A 23,458-nucleotide genomic window follows, 5' to 3' on the forward strand; every position below is an offset into this window, starting at 1 on the left:
AGAACAAATTGAAAGAATCTAACATCCAGGAGGTAGTGCATCTGAGAGGCTGTATAAAGGATAATTATTCATTCTGATATTGGAATAAAAGTAGTACATATTACATAATATTTACTATTAGGTTTACTTAACTATCTCTTATATTAGATCGGGAAGGTTGTACTTTCCTAAGGGGAAGCATTTATAAGAGCTATTTGTTTTCAGTTATGCATGAGATATGGCTTCTTTTAAATACTGGCTACTTCAGCAAATCAAAAATCAGTTCTTCTCAAAGTTATGACAGATACCTTCAGCTTAATAGTTGTCTTAGGTATTTTAAGAAACTATCTTGATGAAGTGACCAGGGTAGCTTCTGAACAAGGAAAGAGGAAAATCTGGGAGAATGTGGGGATTTGGTGTTTGGAGGACAGTCACTGGAAATCGCAAAATATCTTCTGGTCATATAATAAGAATTGAAAATTTAATATATAAGTAAGTCACTAAAAATGAATAGGTTAAGATGAACATAAATGAAGAGTTTAAATGCTGACTTGTATCTTAGAAACAAGAGCAAATGTGACTGAGGCTAACTTTAGTCCTTACTTTGTTTGTCCAATCCGGTGCACCCTTCCGATGGCCTGAAGCTCATGGGCAGGGTTCAATATGGGCTCCACCAAGAGAACATGAGTTGCTTCAATGATAGTTAATCCATTAGAACCTGTGTGCAGGGGCAGCAGCAAAATATTGATTTGGGGATCATATTTAAATGCTGACAGGTTCTCCTAAAAAAAGAAAGGTACATTTGAATTTTAGCTGGATAGTCAAAAATAAAAGCAGGATACTACAGCTCATGCTAAAATGCCCAATGATATCCAGGTCATTGTGAAAGGCAATAATTAAGAAAATTAAATGTAAGATGACAAATTTTAGAAAACAAAATCATGTGGCTTGACTTTAAGAAAAAAAAAGTGTCACACAACCTCTCATGTTCTTTATAATACATATAATAATACATAGAAGAATCACAAGATACGTGCATGTGATGTATGCAAATGAAACCATATGAGCTTAGAGGAAAGAAGGAGTGAGAGAAAGTGCTAGAGTGAGTATAAGAGACATGAATCTGCTAAATTTTCACTTGGTCTTTTTTTGGTGTTTTTTTCTTAGGTTTGTATCTGTCATTGTGCTGAGTGTGAGGTAAGCACAATTTGACCATATGCAGTTCTGCCTAATGCGGTGTTTTTAGAACTTAATTTTAGGGGCATGAGGCCTCTGTCCATTCAAAAGGTATACTATAGGCCATCTTTTCCTATGTTAAAGAAACGGACCTCAAGTCGTAAGGTCTTTAAATATGGTTTGCTATGGATATAACTGAATAGATGGAAAGTAAATGTAGTTTGCTTACTTTGCCTTTAAATGTTAATCTTATAGTCAATCAAGAACTCAAACTGTTTTTGTGGTTTATATGACACAAGACAATAAATGCAAGTAAGCTAGTTAAGAGCAGTTTCAGTTTGTAACTGAATTCACTCCAAAAAACATGAGTAAAGTCTTCTTGACATACCTGAAATGTCTTAACACGACTGATCTGTGCAAATTCCATGTTGTTGTCAGTGAGAGCTTTTGAAATAATGTCTAATACATCTTGCCACTAAGAACACAGAAAACAGAAAACCAAATATTTACGCATAGCTTTCATGTAAAAAGGATTTGAAAAGGGACTAAACCAAAATAAGCTTTATACCTCAGAATTAAGTAAACAAAAACATAAACTTCAAGTGTAATATCATTAATATTATTTTCTATCCTGAAAGATATTTTAAATCAAATGCTGGTTAAAGATAGGGTAAAAAAATGAGCATCTTTAATAAATGAATTAAAATAAACATAATAGAAAATAAATTACAGAATATATAAGTAGATGTGGCTATTTATCTTTCAAAAATGAAAACTAGAAGTTCTACTCAATACCTTTTTTTCAATAGGTTAATGTTCTTTTCCTTAACCAAGTACATTTGTGAAATAACTTTCAAGTTTATAGATTTCAATTTTAAAATAGTAATATAAGAAATCCCTAAGTAAAATTAATATTAAAAACATAAAATACAGCTATGGGAATTGCTTTGTGAAGCATCATCAAATTTCTCTAAAAATAATTCTATCCAATGGATATAAGTAAAAAAATTTAACAAGGAAAAGTCGATCAGTAATTCTAAATCTCAATAACATCATGGCAAACATTAACAGTTAGTTCTCAGATATAAACTGACTGGAAACAGAAAGCCAGTCTGAGTTAACACTGAGGATGTTGACTGTACCGTTGAGAAAACAAGCGCCTTAGCCCCTGGATCTCTAAGCTGGATTCTCATCAGAGTTCTGACCACAGCTTCCACTTTTGTAGAATGGCTGCCCTTTGAACACAAAGACGAAAACCCATTATTATCAAATAAAATCCAATCAACAAGGGAATGGAAAGTCAATGTAAAACACCATCAAAACTGTATGATAGGTACATATGTATTTATTCTTTTTCATTTCGTATTTGCTGGAAATTTTCTTTAGCCTCAAACTGCAGAAGTTACAGATTTATATCCCAAGAAAATCAAATATAAAAAAGCACTCCAGAAATTTATAAGACCCTAAGATAAGCTTTTTTAGTTAAGTGGCTATATTTTACAATTACAAAACTTTGTTATTTTAGATAATCAGAATATATATTAAAATACACACCACTTTAGATAGTATGGCACTGAAATTGTTCAGAATATAATGAATCAAAACTCTAATGTAAACAAATAGTAAAGAACCTAACCCACAAAAAATCCTTTCTTTTAAGGGCATTACAAAGGACAATGACAGAGGTACAAATGATGTCCACTTGGACAGAGGCAGATTTATGCAAAGCTAGATAAACACTTAAAAACTGCTTTTTGTACTCTGCATAACCATTTCTAAGATAAAGGAATAAGAAAATGAAGAAATAAAGCAAGTGTTTTTGAAGCCTTCATTGAGAAAGTTTTCCTCCTAGAATGCTGTGGGAGATGGTATGACATGGAGCTTAAGGGCATGAGACTTTGAGTGAGATAAATTGAAATTCAATTGCCAGTTCTGCAGCTCCTTAGTTATAAAGATTCTAACCTTTCTAAGCCTTAGTTTGTCAAGCAGGGATGATGATTATATTTATTTCCAAAGGTTGCTGTGATGGTCAAAGGAGAAAATGTGTACAAAGCGTTTAGCCTAATACTCCAAATAGTAGACACTTGGTAACCTTTCAGAGACATCAGATCACCCTACAAGAGGGGCCGATGTAACCAAAAAGTAAAAATATTCCCAATTTACTATTACCTTCACATCATGCCCCCTTATTACTTTTACACAGAGATACTTAAAGGTAAAAATAGAAACAAATAAGGAAGAAAGCTTTATTAAGTTTAAAGTCATCAACAAAGAATTAAGGAAGATTTTTAAGTTCTTATATTAAAGTCCTATATCTACATTTATTTCTCTGGATAGGTAGACTTTCAGTTATACTTGAAAGGTTAAAAAGTATAAGGGAACTATTTCAATCTAAAAATTATCTTAAATAAGAGCAAAACTATCTCACATAAAAGAAAACAGGAAATTAGCATAAAGTGATCATTTTAGCAGTTAAGAAAGAAACTTCCATGTTCCCTGCAAGGTTTTATTTTCAAAGATATTTTCAAGTGAAACACCAGGATAACTATGAACTCTTCTACAATTAAGCTGCTTCTTACAAAAATTTCAAAAGAAAACAGAATAACCTTTTATAAGCAAAATTTCAACCTGGAGTGGCAACTCTGTGAAGGAAAAGACTAGAATTCAGTTCAGTTCAGTCGCTCAGTCGTGTCCGACTCTTTGCGACCCCATGGACTGAAGCACACCAGGCCTCCCTGTCCATCACCAACTCCAAAATTTACTCAAACTCATGTCCATACAGTCGGTGATGACATCCAACCATCTCATCCTCTGTCGTCCCCTTCTCCTCCCACCTTCAATCTTTCCCAGCATCAGGATCTTTTCAAATGAGTCAGTTTTTCACATCAGGTGGGCCAAATATTGGAGTTTCAGCTTCAGCATCAGTCCTTCCAATGAATATTCAGGACTGATTTCCTTTAAGATGGACTAACGGGATCTCCTTGCAGTCCAAGGAGAGTCGTCTCCAACACCACAGTTCAAAAGCATCAATTCTTTGGTGCTCAGCTTTCCTTATAGTCCAACTCTCACATTTGCTTATTAATATAAATTTACATTAATTTCACTCTTTTTTGTTCTTACAAACAATACTTCAGTGACTATACTTAGAGGATTGGGTATGTGTGCACAGAGTTTTTGTTGGATAGGCATATCAAAGTGGAACTGTTGGTCAAAGGTTAAAAAAAAAGTTTTTAGATTATCTGGATTGCAGTAGATTCCCTATCACACTGACCCTAGAAATGCTAGAAATTTAAACTATCAACAGTTTAGATGTGCCTGCTTCTTAGTACACTTGTTAAAATTCAATTTTTTGCCAATAGCATAGGTAAAATGAGGAACCAAATTTTCATTTATCTGCATTTTCCTGAGAATGAGCTTGAATATCACTTGCTGGCCATTCAGAATTTCTCTTCTGTGAACTGCCCATATTCCTTGCCAATAAAAATAAACTGGTTTGTAGGACCACTCAAATACTGCACGTTAAATTCATGTTGTAAATATTTTCCTACCTTTCTATATGTAGTTCACATTTAATTGTATTAAATGCAATAAGGTTAGCAAAAGTACTGTATTAATACATTATATTAGTTTCAGTAACTCACAAATGCTTGATGAATGGTATGTGGGTTTATAAACTAGATGTTTTTTTGACTTTATTAGGCTTTTCTGTGTTTGACAGTTAAATGTGTCTTTCATAAGGGAAAGATGAGAGATTTTATTTGGAAAGGAACAGCTTTTTCTTTAATTAACTGCCCTGTGATGGTTCTATGTAGTATCATTTGATATGATATCATACCTGAGTATAGAATACTTCTGTCATTTATCAGTTGATATACTACTTGAAAACAAGGACTAAATGGCATTTACTTTTATATCTCTTAGAGCTGTGCATGGTCTTCCATAGTAGTATACACTTAACCAATTTACTTAATGTAAAAGAAAATTTAATATGTACTTTTAAAGTTCTCAATCCCAAACAAATCTGAGTAAAACAATACAGATAAATGAAAATAAAAGAGGTTAGAATACAATTTAAAACTCTCAACGTATTTTTTTATTCATTCAGAATGATCAACAATAGGCAAATCAAATCTTGTGACTGGTCTCTATCGCTTTCCCAGAAAGACTCAGATAAGAACAGTCATGAAAGACAAGCAGATTTAATCTAACACAAAGCAAGCTTGAGGAGATTTTGGGTTAGTAATATGTAATGAAATCTGGGGAATTGGTCTTAAAAGAAGTAAGTGATTGGAGGGTGGTACCATTTCATTTAGGTTTATCAACTCTTGTTTTTTTTTTTCACCTACCTATCAGCAGCAATAGGAGAGGTTAATAAAGTCAGCCAACCCTGTGGACTTTTAGTTCAAATCCTTAGGATCAGAGATCCTTATTCTTAACTTTCTTTTCTCTTTTCTGCGTGTGCTCTTTCCCCTTCCAAGTGAAAAGCAAAAGTCCCAAAATAATACTGAAAAGACCATGGTTGGTCTAAGAGCAGAGTCAATAAAAGTGATCAAAGAGACAGGGCAGACTTCTGTGTCATTCTTCTATCATTCAATCCCTCCAACATTTCAGGCAAGTTCACATTTGATTATTTAAATCATTCAACAAAAATTTTCTGTGCACATAAGTGACAAGAACTACAGTAGGCACTGGATGTACAAAGATGAAGATACTCCCTTATTCCCAAACGCATACAGTCTAACGTATGTTACAGAATATGAAGAAAAGCAAAGGAAAGTCTTATACTGCTGGGCTGGCTTGGAAGTGACTTAAGTGAACGCTTTATTATACCAGCTTAATAAGCATTATCCACATTCTACTGTTCTTCTTAATGTTTCTTTTTATCTCATATGCATAAATGAACTTTGGCTCAAATCTGCTAGTTTCTGAAGAGACTACACAATGTGGTCACTGCCACAGAAAAGAAACATTCACCTTGTTGATTCACCTCCAATCACTTGTTGAACATTCACTGAAACAGGAAGAAGGTGATGGATTATATACATGTTGTATCTGTATAGGAGGCGATCACAGAAAAGGCAAAAAAGACATGGGAGAGGAAAAAGGGATGTCAATCTATCCCTGTGCAAGGTGTTAAGAAAGTATAAATATTCTCAAGACATGTAAATTGGTAGCCTTAATTCAACCCAGCTTATGTTTTAGTCATGTCAGTCAACACACAGATGAAAAGTTAAACTGGAATTAGGAGGGTGCGTAGGAATAGACACCCCACCCCCAAACTGCTAGATTATTCCTTAATATATGAGATTGATAAAGTTGCATTTAATTATAGCACCTCTGTCCTTTTCTATTGTTCTTGTCCCTTTCCTCATTCCTATCCTTTCTTGATAGTCTCCAGTTTTTCCAGATATGTATCTGCCAACCCTGACTCTATGATTAATGTTCAGTTTTCCTTTGTTTCTGAAACATCAGTGACCAAGCCTGAGCTTTGGAATAAAGACTCTTCATTTGTCCTCTGCCTCTCTTCACTGTATCTTTGTGGCCATTCTCTCTGAGATACAAGTTCTCTCTAAGGTCAACGAGGAGCTATAAAAAGAGACATGTGAAGTGCAGCCATGCAGACCAAGCCAGTGCCTCTTCTGGTTTTCCTTGCATGAGGTAAGCAGCCAAGGGCATTATAATAGTTAATACTGAAGAAAAAGAATTTGGAATTTTCCTTCTTTACAAGAGAAGGATCTTATAAAATATTCTTTATGAAGATTTTTGCTTACCTACTTATAATTTAATGAGCAAAATCAGACTAGATCTCGAAGCTACATACACAGGTCTTTCACTTTTCAGAAAATTAAATAGAAAGTTAAAAGCTCCAGATCATTAGGTCAAGGCAATGAAAAAGAGTAGAGCTCCATTAGCAATAAAGGTTAATAAAAAATTTCTCATGAAATCTGGCCTAGAGGCTGTCTACTAGCACAACTAAAATGAGAAAGGTCATGTAGCTTCTTATCTATTGTAAGTAGGTATAATTAACATTTTTAAAAATCAGAGTTAAATTTGATTGGAGTGTGCAGTTCTATACTCTCAGGCTCTTGTAAAATTCTGAAATCATAGACTCTGCATTAAAAGCTGTTAAACGTGTTCAGTTCAGTTCAGTTGCTCAGTCATGTCCGACTCTTTGCGACCCCATGAATTGCAGCACGCCAGGCCTCCCTGTCCATCACCAACTTCCAGAATTCACTTAAACTTGCATCCATCGAGTGGGTGATGCCATCTAGCTATCTCATCCTCTGTCGTCCCCTTCTCCTCCTGCCCCCAATCCCTCCCAGCATCAGTCTTTTCCAATGAGTCAACCCTTCGCATGAGGTGGGCAAAGTACTGGAGTTTCAGCTTTGGCATCATTCCTTCCAAAGAACATCCAGGACTGATCTCCTTTAGGATGGACTAGTTGGATCTCCTTGCAGTCCAAGGGACTCTCAAGAGTCTTCTCCAACACCACAGTTCAAAAGCATCAATTCTTCGGCACTCAGCAAAGGATAGAAAACTCAGTTTTGTTTCTATCATGTATGTAGGAGACTAAAAGAATTCTAACAATAAAACAGTCAAGTAATATTTAATTTATTTAGACTTTGATCAACACCTCTCCTCCAGAATGGGTCTAAATATTTTACCAATGCAACTTAGAGAGAGGTACTGCTTTTTATTCTCTGAGGTCTTACTACTGGGGAAAGAGGGTGCACCTTAGAAAAGCCCATAAGTATGGTAGAGAAGAGATTGCAGTTGGCTTCACACTATTCCCTCCACATCTATGTCCTATCTGTTGAGACTCCTGACTTGGAGAAGAGAGAACAGACATGGCACCTTCCAACTGGAGCAGCAAAATGCTACCTGTACTTGATTCATATAAACAAAAGAAAAATAGTGCTCCATGACTAGAAAGTTAGTATGGCTTTCTATTTTTTTCTTCGGTGACTTGACTTATACAATAAAAGTGAAAACTGTGGACTCTGAGGCAGAGCTGGGCAGTTCACAACTGAACCAACAGTCCGTTGCCTGTTATAACCCTTCTTCACTTAGTCCTCCTTCCTTCAGCTTCTCTTATTTCCTCTATTAAATCCGTCCATATGCCTCTCCCACACCTTTTCCTTCGTAGCATCTACGGATTCTCATGGTCAGGCTTGGCTCCACTGGCAGAATTAAAGGCTACAGTGTCTGCTGTGTTCTGAAGAGCATCAGAAAAAACTCAACACAATGGAGATGATGAATGTATTCAGTTTTCATCAAACATCAGAGAAAATATTCATGTCTATAGATTCTGCAGGCAGACCATATCCTTAGAGATTTTATAGATACTGAGTAATTTGTATATTATCTTTACCATAGCTTCACACTACACTGTGTGCTATGTGTGCTTAGACGCTCAGTCATGTCAGAGTTCTTGCAACCCCAGACTGTAGCCCTCCAGGCTCCTCTGTCCATGAGATTTCCCAGGCAAGAATACTGGAGTAGGTTGCCATTTCCTTCTCCAGAGGATCCTCCCAACCCAGGGATTGAACCCAGGCCTCCTGCATGGCAGGCGGATTCTCTACTGTCTGAGCTACCATATTAGTAGGTATAGGTATATTCTATATATTCTATACATGTGAAATACACACAAACTAACATATACAAGACATGTCAAATAATGTCTCATAGTAAGGAGGCCAATTACTTATGACTCTAAAGTGAAGGCTGAATGAAGTTATTTTCAGAAGTGCAAAAACTGATTTGCCATTCACATGCTCATCATGTTAAAATTTCTTGATGCAGTTATAGCACAGTGAAAAAAAGAATCAAAGAATGAGGGTTACATGAATAATGATATCAGATAAGGCTGACACAGAAGTGCAGGAAGCTAGCTGAAAAAGTGAGAACTTCTATTAGACTGGGGTACTTAAAAAGATTCTTCACTGAAAAGTAAATTTAAATGATACAGGATCAGGATTCTGCTCCTTTCTGTATGACTTCAATTACTCTACTTGGTTCTGTAATGAAAAGCATTTATATAACAAAATGTGGATGTATAAATATTATAATATAAAAATGATAATATTACAAAAATACAAAGGAAAGGAACGGAGGAACAGATGCATTAATTTTTCCTATTTTATAGTGAGGAGTCAGCAGATACTGTCTAAAGCTAGTACTTTAAGAAACAAAATTGATGTGTATTACTGAGAATCATAGAGGTGATCTTTGTAAATAAAAACAGAAATTGTTCACAGTGGCAAGGCAAAGTAGGAAGGAGAACATTAGTTTTCACTGAGTGCTGTTCATTTCATTCTGAATTTATTTTAATCTTTTGTGTAAATTACTTCCACTAAAACATAACATTATACTGATTTTTGACAGATGAATAAGGGTTTTAGGGGAATGGGTGGGAGACATGTAACTGTAATCCTGGGAACTTTTAATTGTATCAGTGATAGCACTGGGATTGTGTTTATCGTAAGTGATAAACACTTCCCTGGTGCCTAAGATGGTAAAGGATCTGCCTGTAATATAGGACATCCAGGTTTGATCCCTGGGTTGGGAAGATCCCCTAGAGAAGGGAATGGCTACTTACTCCAATATTTTTGCCTGGTGAATTCCATGGACAGAGAAGCCTACAGTCAATGGGGTTGCAAAGAGTCAGACATGACTGAGCAACTAACACACACTTTATCATAAATGAACTGGTCTTCTGAATTATGTCATTACTCTAGTGCTGTATAATATTGTACCTACAGCACCTCTCACTGCTCCAGGGTCAAATGGGTGCCTTGCCTCTGTTAGCTGCCACAAGAAAGGAGTGTCAGCCTTGTTAGAAATGGGACAATCACAGCTGAAACAGAGCAGAGTTAGTATCTAAATCTTCCAGCTATTGCTCGGATTGATTTTTTGCAATCTTTTAAACTTACTATAAGAGTCAAAAATCCTGAGATTAGAGCTTTTTTTGAAAATTCATTTAACTGAAGAACATCACTTTTAAAAAGACAAATTGATACAATTTAGCTCCCTCATGCCCCCAAAAGAACTATAATCTTTCATCAGTTATAACTAGGGCTATAATTTGGTAATAGGTCTCAGATTTTTCTTTAGGTTTTCTTATTGGTTTATAACTTCCAAATAACCTGAATGTTTCCTATTTTTAGGAAAACAGTACAGAGGAAGTAATTTCCTGTCTTGGGACTTTCTGACTTTTATTACGTTTATTTTGGACTTCTTTTAAAGTAGAGCTGACTCTTACAATTTGCCTGTGCTGTCCATAGTAGTTCTAGTTGAGTAAGATCAGTTAACATTGTTTTATTTCTGTCTGCACCTGTTCACCATGCTAAAAACCCTTTTGATAGTGACAGATACAATTTAGTGCAGTTACACAGTCTATATATGATTGATCTCACAAATCAGGAATATTTGTCAAGTTCTTGCCTGGGAAAATGGTCAGGCTTTTCACATGTTTCTTCAATAAAGTCCAGTGGAAACTCCACCCAGGCAGCCTAGGTGGGAAATTTTACAAGTGCACTTAGCCACAAAAATATCCTATTCTTTAGAGTATTTTGAATAATTATTTCAAAGAGATAAAAAGGTAGCAATTGCAAAAAAGTTAAAAATTTTATTTGGACCCAAAGGTTATGGGGGATATTATATATAAATATAATAGATGGGGAATAGATGGGGAAAACAATGGAACAGAGACAGACTTTATATTCTTGGCTTCCAAAATCACTGCAGATGGTGACTGCAGACATGAAGTTAAAAGATGCTTGTTTCTTGGAAGAAAATCTATGACAAACCTAGACAGCATATTAAAATGAAGCGACATTACTTTGCCAACAAAGATCCATCTAGTCAAAGCTATGATTTTTCCAGTAGTCACGCAGGATGTGAGAGCTGGACTATAAAGAAAGCTGAGTGCCAAAGAATTGATGATTTTGAACTGGTGTTGGAGAAGACTCTTGAGAGTCCGTTGGACTGCAAGGAGATCCAACCAGTCAATTGTAAAGGAAATCAGTCCTGAATATTCATTGGAAGGACTGATGCTGAAGCTGAAGCTCCAATATTTTAGCCATCTAAAACAAAGAGCTGACTCACTGGAAAAGACCCTATGCAGGGAAAGATTGAAGGCAGGAGCAGAAGGGGACAACAGAGGATGAGATGGTTGAATGGCATCACCAACTCAACATACATGAATTTGAGCAAGCCCAACAGAAGCCTGGGGTGCTGAAGTCCATGGGGTCACAAAGAGTCAGACATGACTGAGGGACTGACCAACAGCAACAAGATAATATCAAGTATCTTATATAGGAATACTTAGAGGAGCATATTTAAATATAACCACTTGTGGATTATATTTACCAAATTATTTTATGTCAACTTTAAACTCAGTCAGAATTTACCAGTCAGTTTTCATCCACCTAGATATTTTAATGACAGTGAGAAAGTACAAGACAGACTTTACAAGTCACCTTCAAGTCAACTGAATACAAACTGAAAAAAAAAAAAAAAGGAAAAGAAACAACATGATCCTACACATAGTACAGTTTGACAAATGGTGTTGCTAGGTTTCTCTGAGTTTTAATGTAGAAATACAATATTTTTTTTTCCTCTACAAAAGGTTGTATAAAACATCTTTACCAGCAATAGATTTGCTTGTTAAAAATGCAGATTTCTGGACCAGATCCAAGATCTAACAAGTTAAAAGTTACGGGAATACAGCCTGAAAATATACTTTAATTTAAAAAACAGAGCACTTGATCACTAGGCACTCAAAAGTTTGAGAAGCTGAACCTCTGTGTGTGTAGCAGGTGCTGTTTTGCTGTGGCTATATCCATGTATTCTCTCTTGGATAGAAACTTCTTATGACGTAAGAATCTTGTTCATTACAGGGCCAGGGTTTCCAATGACAAAAATGCTTTGTATGAAAGAGAGCCAAACTGAGGACACAGGGAACAGATCACGTGGGGCCTATGTTCTGCCAGGAGGCCTACGTCACCCTCTAAAATGCTTGGCAGTTGTCAGAACTCGCAGGGGGAATTTTGTTCACTTTGCAAAATGCCCAGGAAGTTCCAAGGGTCACTTAAGAATACTGTGACACTGCTGTTAGGGTAGAGACAGTCTTTAACTTAAATGCATAACCTAATTCACTAATGAATACTTTATTCATTTTATTTCCGTGGTCAATCAACAGGATTCCTTACATTGGGAAATACCAGTAGAAAAAAAAGTCTTATTTTATTTACTTCTATTTTTATGTTCTCCAAAAATCCTTTACCAGAGATCAGCTAGATGATTAAGCACCATGTATGAAATTACATTGTTTGCTGTGTCCGAGTGTCTGGACATGAATGCTTAGAGTGAAGTCAACATTTCAGATAAAAACTTTAATGAAATAAATTTCAAAACAATGCCTTCAGTATTTACATAGAGCCATCTTTATATCCCTCAACTCTAAGACAGATGATGTGATCAATTAAGTGGGATAGTCTCAGACGGTCAGAGTGCAGTGCGAGTCTGAGAAAACAAGCAGATGCTTCAAGAAGATGGCAGAAATGTGACAGTCAGAAAAGGACACAGGCAGCAGAAGGCAGAAATGGCAGACAGAAACAGCGACAGAAAACAAAAAGTAAATGCAGAGAGAAGCAACGTGAGAATGCAGAGAAGCGATAAAACTTGCTCGCACAGTAAGTATAATATTCAGTCACGTATTTAATAAAAAGGAAACAGAAGTATATGTACATCTAAGATGATTTAACTTTGATAAATTCTCTATTCTTTTTGGAAAAAAATTATTTACTTTAATTGGAGGATATTTACTTTACAATACTGTGATGGTTTTTGTCATATATCAACATGAATTAGCCATAGGCACACATGTGTCCCCCCCGTTCTGAACCCCTCTCCCACCTCCCTCCCCACCCTATCCCCATGGGTGGTTCCAGAGCACCCACTTTGGGTGTCCTGCTTCATGCACTGAACTTACACTGGGTATCTATTTTATATATGGTAATGTAAACATGTTTCAGTGCTACAAAAATTTGTTTTGGTAGATCCTTCAATTAATTCCCGTGTTCATCAATACCCATGAAAGACAGGAAAAAGTCAGAGCATAATATACAGTATTTGTACACTGATATTCCTGTCCCAACAGGACAGCATATGTAACTGTCCTGATCTTTCTCCTAGGTGTCTAAGATAGCTGCCATAAAACGAACAGGTGTTTGGGTTTGATGGCCTCAGTTTCAGAGAGATGGTGCTGTTTACTGGTAGCCAGGGCAATCACTCCCTAAACTGCATGAAGTCTGACACAGCAGTTCCTTCTTATGCTTGTTCCCTGTACTGACATGAGCCACGCATGCCATCTGTGGCCCCTGGGATGCCTAAGGCCAGAGGAGAAGAGAGAGGGAAAGAAAAAAAGACTTTTTATGCAAAGGAAAGGAAAAAACTGTAAGAGTAGGAAGAGAGGAGGGGGGCGAACTGAAAAAGAAAGCAGTTCTCTGTGTGGTCAACAGGCTAAAGTACAATCAACTCCGGATATTATATACCTTCCACTTGGACCACTTACTCAACATTCAAATCTCATTGCTTCAGCTTCTACCACCTCACCTGAGTTACCCATTTCTACAGTCACATCTGGAGTACTGAATACCTATCTTCTTTGAAGAGAACTAATACAAATATCACATGATATTGCTCATATGTGGAATCTAAAAAATTGGTATAAATGAACTTACTTACAAAACAGAAACAAGTCACAATAGTAGGAAACAAATTTATGGTTGCCAGGGGGAGTGATAAATCAGGAGAATGGTATTGACATATATACACTACTCTATATGAAACAGAGAACTAATAAGGATCTGCATAGCACAGGGAACTCTACTCAATACTCTTAACGACACACACGGGAAAAGAACCTTAAAAAAAAAAGTGGACACAGGTATATGTTTAACTCTTTCACTTTGCTGTACACCTGGAACTAATACTGTAAATCAACTATATTTCAGTAATAGTAACAATAGTAAAAAGATCTCCTGTTCTCCGATAAGGACCTGTGGTTCGGTCTACTCACAAAAGACAACCTTGGACAACAAGTGAGCAGACAGCAGCAGGGACCCAGAAGGAGAAGGAATTAATTAAAAATATTCTACTGCTTCTAGCTTATGAGCCAGCTCCATCAGTCTTCCAACTACTTCTTCTGGCCTACATTCTCTACCATACTCATATGTTGAATTGTCCTTTAAGTGTGGTTAGGAAAACAAACAAAAAAAGCATGCTTACATAAAACAAAGAACAAAAAACCTAGTAAAGGCTTTTCATTAAATAAATACCCCCTCAGGCAGAAAGTTCAATTACAGATCCTACTTGGATTTTGGGTTTCCCTGGTGGCTCAGTGGTAAATGTAGGAGACGTAGGTTTGATCCCTGGTCCTGGAGAAGAAAATGGCAACCCACTCCAGTATTCTTGCCTGGGAAATCCCATGGACAGAGGAGCCTGGTGGGCCACCGTCCATGGGGGTCACAAAAGAGTTGGACACAACTTAGAGACTAAACAACAAATCTGGAATTTATTTTATTTGCATTTTAAATTATATTCTTCTTTCTTAAAGTTCTGAATGAAGCATGGGAAAAAAATTAGGAAAATAAAGCAAAGTTTTCACTATAGTGAAAACCAATCCATGCCATCTAAAAATGCACTATCTCCTTGTGACAGTCTTCACTAATAACTTCAGGAATCAATTTATTTTATCCCTCAATTTGGTGGGGCATATCTTCTTTTTCCTGATACACTGGGCTGAATGGAAAAATGAGGAGAAAGAAACGTGGAATTGCACCAGAGCTCTATCTAATATCTGTAGTGCTCAGAAACACTATTTATTAAAAAAAAAAGGAATGGAATTCTACCATGTCACTTTTTTGCTATAGTGGGCATAATTATTGCTATGTTTGAAAAAGCATTCCTGTGTTCCTCCCGTGAGGAGTGAGTAGATGCACTGAGGCTCTCAGGCAGTGCATCTACATCCACAGTAGCTGCTTCACAGTCCCTGAGCCAGCCCTGCTCTGACTCTGACGCTCTCACTGCCAGATACGGACTCCTATTACACTGCTCTGACTATGCATGTTCTTCACCGACTTTACCTTCACAGGGATGTCCTCTTCCTGGCTGGCTTTCTCTGAGGTGAAGACATAGGAGATTTCTTTGTGAGACGTGGTCTGGCGGCAGATGGCACACTTAATGGAGCTCCTGTGAGACCCCACGCTGTACTGTTCGATAATAATTGAAATGCACTCATTACAGAAACAGTGCCCGCAGGTCAGTACTGCCCACTAAAGGAGAAAACACACAGAATGTGCCTCAGTGAGATGCTACCAAAGATGCCTTCCAATCTATAAATCTATTAAAAGGAGAGGAAGAGAGCCATCATTTCATTTCCTAAATATTTCATGATAAATAATAAAAAACCTTTAAGTCATAAAAACTAAATTATACTTTTAAACTATTTTTTAGTGAACTGTAGTTTTTAGTTCTGCTCACACTAATAGGAGGACTAATAGTCATCAACATTTTGTAAGATGTTGGTGTTCTCATTTCAGTATTTAGGAAAAATGCAAATTACTCTAATAGAGTAATAGATTACTACAATATTAATTCTCAGATATCATATTCAATACATTCTATACAACTTATTAAACAGATTTAATTTTTATATGTTAAAGCATTTACTATACAGAAAATGAGATGCAAATGGTAAAGACAATAAAATTTCTGAGACAAACTAGTTGCATGAATCTCATCAAAACTAAAAGTAAAGAAACTACTTACACTACTTACACTATGATCCTTTCCATTTATTATAGTAATTTTTGTCAAAATGCTTTTATCACTTATTTTTTTATCCGTAATCTCCAGTATTACTGAGATTAATACTCTTTTGCTCAGTTTCCAATCTATCCTTTTAAGATTTATTATCAATAAAATATCCTTTAAAATCTTCTCCATAAATTATGGAGACTAAAAGGTATGTGCTTTCTGATTACTGATGGTCAGAGTACAGAATTCATATATTTAAACTTTTACTCTTAGTTTCATAGGAAAAAAGTGCCAGAGACACTTTTACCCATTTAAGAAAAAGAAAAAAGACTTTTTCAAATTAAAAAAAAAAACAAAGACTATTCTGCTATCACATATTTATTTATCATACAAAGTAGGGACTTACAGTATTGTAAATCACATTTCATAAAATAAAAATAATCTTTTTGAGGAGAACTAATATAGTACCATTTATTTTAGACATCTGTACACTAATATTCAAACACATAAATTCCTTTAGGATTACTGTTATTTGTGCTTTAAATTCTTGTACTATTAGATATTAATAATATTAAGTAAGAACTATGTTACTATACATTTGTAATACCGTAAGTAAATCTGTGTATGTTGTATTGTATTTCTGTACAATTCACAAATATCCATGATAAACTGACAGTCAAGTGACTGAAAACAATGCTTAAAATTATTCATCTTTAATAAAAAAGATGGGGTTATTCTAGAAACATGTTTGACCTGTCACTTAAGGGAAAAAACATTACTCAAACATATTTGATATTAAGCATGTTAGTTAACCTCTGGCCATATCTTTAAGACAGAGATAATATTTCCCTTGCATGCAAGGTTTGAGGGTAGAGCAGGGGAATTTGTATGTAGAAGCCTTTGAAAACTGTAAAGTATTTTATAAATGCATGCAGTATTTATTATAATTTCACCTGTTTTCCCAGTTGCCGAGCACAGATTGGACAAGGTTCTGGATTAATACCTCCTGATGTTTTGTCCTGAGACTGTCCAAAAAAGAAAAAATAAAACATGTATTAGTTATATTTTAAAAGCTGATACATGTTTTACAACTCATTTATAAAAGTAAATATTGGCAACTGAATTAAAATAATCTAATAATTGAGATGACCTAATAATTCATATATTACCTAATACTATCAATCCTGAGATGTACAAATAAAATTTATTTAAGGAGTGAACAAAAAAATGGACACAATCTTTAATACCATTTGTGAAAGCTGTCATATTACTGTATTTATGATTATTTGTGATTATTATAGAAGGCAAAATAAAAAGCAAAATATTGATACAATTTAGCTAAATTCTCAAATGTTACTTTCATGCTAGATTTTTTTTTAAATCAAGAAATAGGTATTCTGCATATCCAGTTGGCATGGGATCACAGACATGGGAAGAGGCAGCATTTATTCATATGCTGCTGCTGCTGCTAAGTCACTTCAGTTGTGTCCGACTCTGTGAGACCCCATAGACGGCAGCCCACCAGGCTCCCCCGTCCCTGGGATTCTCCAGGCAAGAACACTGGAGTGGGCCGCCATTTCCTTCTCCAATGCATGAAAGTGAAAAGTCAAAGTGAAGTCGCTCAGTCGTGTCCGACTCTTAGCGACCCCATGGACTGCAGCCCACCAGGCTCCTCTGTCCATGGGATTTTCCAGGCAAAAGTACTGGAGTGGGGTGCCATTACCTTCTCCGATTTATTCACATAATTCCTTATTAATGCTGATTTCTTCTCAGGACCCTTTCTCTAATTTCACTAAGCAGAAATACTATTGATTTGAGAGCTATCTATGCCTGGAAATCATGTCAAAATAGCTTTTCAAAATCTCCTTAAAAACTGGAAGATTTCTAAAACAAAGTCATCAAAATGAACAAGTTTTAAAACTGAGGACAACAAGGTAAAGTAAATTAAGACTCACAGATTACTAAACTGTTCTTGATTACCCTTTGACTTTTATAAGCAGGAAAAAAAAAGTAAATTGTGCATGGATTCAGCAGTTCTAATGGTTAAAACAACTCCATTAACTATAATGTAAGTATGCAAGCATTTTAAAAAGTTGAACTGAATTATCCTTTTCCTTTTTAATTAATGATTTATTTCAGGTAACATGTAACAAACCACCTAAAACTTAGTGGCTAAAAAAACATTTATTTCTCTTGATTCTACTGGGCACCTGGGTAATTTTGGGATGGACCGATTTGCTTTTGGCTGGCTCCACACTCATGTCTAGCAGTTGGTAAGAGCTGGTCTGGGGAGAGGGCTAAGTTGAGGTATTCGCTCCTCAAGAATGGAACCTGGGCTTCCTCACTTAGTCTGAGAGTCCAAAAAAACAATGCAACTGGGAGAATGCCAAAGGGCATTACTGTTGTTTGGTCCCTAAGTTGTGTTTCTTTTCCAACGCCATGGGCTGTAGCCCGCCAGGCTCCTCTGTCCATGGGATTTGGAGTGGGTTGCCATTTCCTTCTCCAAGTGATCTTCCTGACCCAGGGAAGGAACCTGTGTCACCAGCATTGGTAGGCGGTCCTTTACCACTGAGCTAACTGCGAAGTCCCCAAAGTGCATAGACTTTTCGAATCTCTGCTATGACACAAGGCCAAAAGCAAATCATCTGGCTAAGGCCAGAGTCAGTGTGGGAGTGGAGTAACTAAGAGCATGCACACAAGAGAAGGCATTACTGTATTATTTTATAAACAATCTATCATTTGTTTTCTCTTCTAATTTGTTTAACATAAGAATTAGCATTTTTCCCATGAAGGGCCTGGTAGTAAATATTTTAGGCTTTGTGGGCCATATGATCTCTGCTGCAATAACTCAACTCTGCTATTACATAGCACAAAAGCAGCTGCAGACAATACTTAATGAATGACAATAGCTGTTTCAATAAATCTTTAAAATTTACAAAAACTGGTGATGAGTTGGATTTGTCCTATGTGTAGTAGTTTATGGATTCCTTATTTTCCTTCATTTATAAACTAAATATATTTTTCTATTTTTAGTCAAATGGGTTTTCCCATATAGATTATATCTTTGGGATTTTAACCTTTTAAAAAATAATTCAACATATAGAGGATATCAACTTATTCTATAACTAAAAAAATGACCAACTGTCTCTTAATTTTGACCCTCATATTTAAAGTACAGAAATCTTATATTTTAAAAACTCATGTCCAGAAATATTAAAATTTTTTTCCCATGTTATTTTTATATATCTGGGATTTTTGCATGAGATTGACCTCGAATTTTTCTCTTTTTTACCCCCCTGCCAAAACAGTAGTCATCATTATAGTAATAGTAATAATATTAAAATATTGTAATAATATAAACATATTACTATCAAATACGTAGAAATGGTTTAATAAGCCAGGAAACACTCTTAACACTTTACATATATTAATTCATTTAATCTTACAAGGAGTCCTACAAGAGAATTACTATTCTTATTTTACAAATGGGACAAAGAAGAAAATAACTTGAAAAAAGTCCTATATTTAGAAAATAGTGACTTCATGATCCAGCTTGCACTGTTTAGGTCAAAAGTCTACCTTCTGAATGACGATGCTATTTTACCGATAATGAATGTTTTTCATTTTGTCATCACTGAGATTTAATGACATTCACTCAAATGTTATTTTGCACCAGTTTTTCAGGACCAATTGTAGTCTACTCTATGCATCATTTTTCCTATCCAAAAATCTACTCTGATACGTTCTTTGATAAGTAACTTTTCTGATAAGTTACTTTGTTAACTGTCACATTTATGCTTGCCAGAAAGCTGAATTACATTCATCCATGTCTGATATAGTACTTTGCTTACTGCTCAGAAAATATGCTGTGAATTACATTAAATAATTCATTGCCATATCCTCTTATTTAGTAGGTTTCCAAACACACTGCACAATTTCAGGTAACAAATTAAAAAAATCTATGCATGCATTAATGGAGGCAGGTGTATGTATTATACAGTGCCACCTTCACCCAGAGGCATGCTGCAATACTATTACTGTTCAAGGTTTTGAACTAGTCTGTTTACATTGTGTTATGCTATATACTCATACCCTTTACATTATCTGTGTAACATATTCTCTATAGACATCATCTTCTTTCCTGATCTGCACAGGTACTGCAGACATAGCTAGTGTTCTGACATGTAACTAACACAAACAAAAAAACGATTAAAAAAACACCTATAGCATTAATTATGGGACTAACAGATTAAATAAAGAGAATCAATAAAGTGGTTTATTGATAGGGCAACATGGGAAAAATTAACATCTTTTAGAAACAATACCTTTTCCAAGTTAGTCAGGTAAAGAAGCTGCCCAAGCTTTTTCTGCAGCTGGGATGTAGCAACAGCTTTATCATTTAGTAGTTTCATACGATTCTGTTCTACCTGAAAAGCAAAATAAAACATCTTTATTCTAAGATAGTAACATTATATTAAACACACAAAATTCTTCTATTTTAATTCATCCTTTCAACATTCAAGAAACATATTTAAGTGTGAAAACTCAAATGTGCAAAATGGATTCTAAATAATATATTTTTAAAACTGCATATATTTTGCTATATAGAAGAAATAGTATATAATGAACTTTTCTAAGTTTTTCTAAGTTACAGTTTCCAAGCTTTACAGAAAAAAAGATTTAAAAGATTTAAGGGACAGAAACAAGTAATAAAGAATATATTTTTAATAATAAGAAGAAAGGTTGGTGGAGTTATTTTTTAAATTTTGAGATACAAAGAGGGATTTAACAGATAGTAACCTGTCAATTTTTCTGGGCTCCAAAATCACTGCAGATGGTGACTGCAGCCATGAAATTAAAAGATGCTTACTCCTTGGAAGGAAAGCTATGACCAACCTAGAGAGCATATTAAAAAGCAGAGACATTACTTTGCCAACAAAGGTCCGTCTAGTCAAGGCTCTGGTTTTTCCTGTGGTCATGTATGCATGTGAGGGTTGGACTATAAAGAAAGCTGAGTGCCGAAGAATTGATCCTTTTGAACTGTGGTGTTGGAGAAGACTCTTGAGAGTTCCTTGGACTGCAAGGAGATCCAACCAGTCCTTCCTAAAGGAGATCAGTCCTGGGTTTTCATTGGAAGGACTGATGTTGAAGCTAAAACTCCAAAACTTTGGCCACCTGATGTGAAGAACTGACTCATTTGAAAAGACCCTGATGCTGGGAAAGATTGAGGGCAGGAGGAGAAGGGGACAACAGAGGATGACATGGTTGGATGGCATCACTGACTTGATGGACATGGGTTTGGGTGAACTCCGGGAGTTGGTGATGGACAGGGAGACCTGGCGTGCTGCAGTTCATGGGGTCGCAAAGAGTTGGACACGACTGAGTGACTGAACTGAACTGTACTGAATCTGTCAATATCTGTTCATCATTTAGCAAAGGAAAATAGGGTAAGGTAGGTTCTTGGCCACTCTTTGGGGAAGAGTTTCCCAGTTCTGAAAATGCTGGGGTAACAGGACACATGTCTAAAAACTGACCAAGAATAGGTTTTTGCACACAGAAAATGCTCAAGAATAGATGAATATGCAATATGAAAGAGAAACACACAAATGTACCAAATCAGTGATGCTAAGCACATGATAGATATGAAATTGCTTATCTTCAACCTACAAAAACAAAAACATCATAGGGTTCAAACTAAGAGTAGTCAGGAAACATTTATTGAAAACATCACTGTCCTGATCTCTTCTATGTGTCTCACATTTTTGTGACTATCTATTCGCTGTGCTCTCTTCTGTGATTCACTTGCAGATTACCTCATGAGGCTCAATGATATGAAGAACTGGTGGGTTGGGCTTTGGTTCCCGAGGATCACGGACTCTCAGTCGTTCTGTAGCCATTGCAAGTTCATCAACAGCAGACACACGATTCCTCAGAGCCATCCAGTATTCATGAAGCAACTGAAGGAACAGAGAAGACAGACAGGGGTAAAGCACGTAATTAAAATTGGTTAAAATCACTTAGAATCTTCAATGAGGTCTTAAGACATAAAAGTTTTTTCATTAGGGTCTAAGGTGCAAGCAATCTTGGGACATTTTTGGGATGAAGTGTGACTGGATAATCTTCACAGGACACTAGAGTATATCACTTCTTCAGAATCTGAGGAATAGCACATCCTAAGATTTCTTGGTAGGATCAAAGATTTTTAGAGCTCAGTACTAGACTGGTGGAATCTCTGCTTTATTTTCTAAAGAAATACTTTTTATTATACAATATTTCACATTCTCAATTTTAATATGTATATAGGATAATGAAAATATTAAAATTACACAACTGAGTCCACATCATCCAAATTAGGAAAGAGAATGTCAGCTCCTTAGAAAGCCTCTGTGTTCCTTCTCAGCTGCCTTGCTCTCTTGCCTCACATATTCTTCCTTCAACCCCCAATGATGGAGTAACCACTATTCTGAACTGGACTTATTATTCTGTACTTTTCACTGGAGTTATATTAATCTACACATACTTAATAATCTGGTTATATAATTTTCTGAAATTTGTAAAAATGGTATCAGTCATTATAACATTTTTTGATATGCTGTCTTCAATAACATTATGCTTTAAGTTAGATCCTGATGTGTGAAGCAGTATCTCATTCATTTACACAGTCTAAAAGGGTTTAGTCTGCAGTGTCACAGAGAAAAAAGTGCACAAAGATCGGGGTGAAATGTGTGATAAGCATTCCTCTGACACAGAAGACGTGGCTAAAGTGAGCTCAAAGGAAGACTGCAGGGCAAGTGAACACTGTATACAGTACTGTCTTCTTCCATGACCTGCTGTAATTAACGGTGTTAATGTGCTTTTGCTTTTAGAAGAGTAACGCGAAGAGAAAAAAATTACTACAAACCAACACTTTGGACTCTACATAAGTATCATTCCCTAAACTATTAAATGCATGAACTGATAGACAACTTAGCTTCTCTTTCTTGAGAGAAATTTTTATCCTGCTTTAAAAGGAAGAACTTTAGATTAAATAAATAAAAGATATCAAATGGAATTATAATGGCATAAATTAAAAAAAAACCTATTTCTTTTATTTCCTCCCCCATCTCACTTGCAAAACAGGACAAGGGACTAACAAATCTACATAAAAAGAATTCCAGTAGTCATGTATGGATTTGAGACTTGGATCATCAAGATAAAGAAAGCTGAGCGCTGAAGCAGCGATGCTTTTGAACTATAGTGTTAGAGAACACTCTTAAGAGTCCACTGGACTGCAAGGAGATCCAACCAGCCAATACTAAAGGAAATCAGTCCTGAATATTCATTGGAAGGACTGATGCTGAAGCTGAAACTCCAATACTTTGGCTACCTGATGCAAAGAATTGACTCCTTAGCAAAGACCCTGATGCCAGGAAAGACTGAAGGCAGGAGAAGGGGATGACAGAGGATGAGAAAGTTGGATGGCGTCACTGACTTGATGGAC

At 35.9% G+C, this 23,458-nt stretch overlaps 1 protein-coding gene across 2 annotated transcripts in view; it reads right to left on the reverse strand.

Annotated features, from left to right (window-relative positions):
- The window catches only part of SHPRH (SNF2 histone linker PHD RING helicase), a 74,983-nt gene that overhangs the window by 6,237 nt on the left and 45,288 nt on the right, over window positions 1-23,458 (reverse strand). For both annotated transcript variants that reach the window (XM_068984895.1, XM_068984896.1), the window contains 7 exons: window positions 21,792-21,935; window positions 20,304-20,405; window positions 16,932-17,003; window positions 15,306-15,494; window positions 2,298-2,390; window positions 1,544-1,630; window positions 583-761 (listed from right to left, as the gene is read on the reverse strand). In XM_068984895.1, coding sequence (XP_068840996.1) covers window positions 583-761; window positions 1,544-1,630; window positions 2,298-2,390; window positions 15,306-15,494; window positions 16,932-17,003; window positions 20,304-20,405; window positions 21,792-21,935 — 866 coding nt within the window. The remainder of the gene's footprint in view (window positions 1-582; window positions 762-1,543; window positions 1,631-2,297; window positions 2,391-15,305; window positions 15,495-16,931; window positions 17,004-20,303; window positions 20,406-21,791; window positions 21,936-23,458) is intronic.

The sequence above is a fragment of the Capricornis sumatraensis genome, chromosome 13, assembly GCF_032405125.1.
Source record: "Capricornis sumatraensis isolate serow.1 chromosome 13, serow.2, whole genome shotgun sequence".
NCBI lineage: Eukaryota > Metazoa > Chordata > Mammalia > Artiodactyla > Bovidae > Capricornis > Capricornis sumatraensis.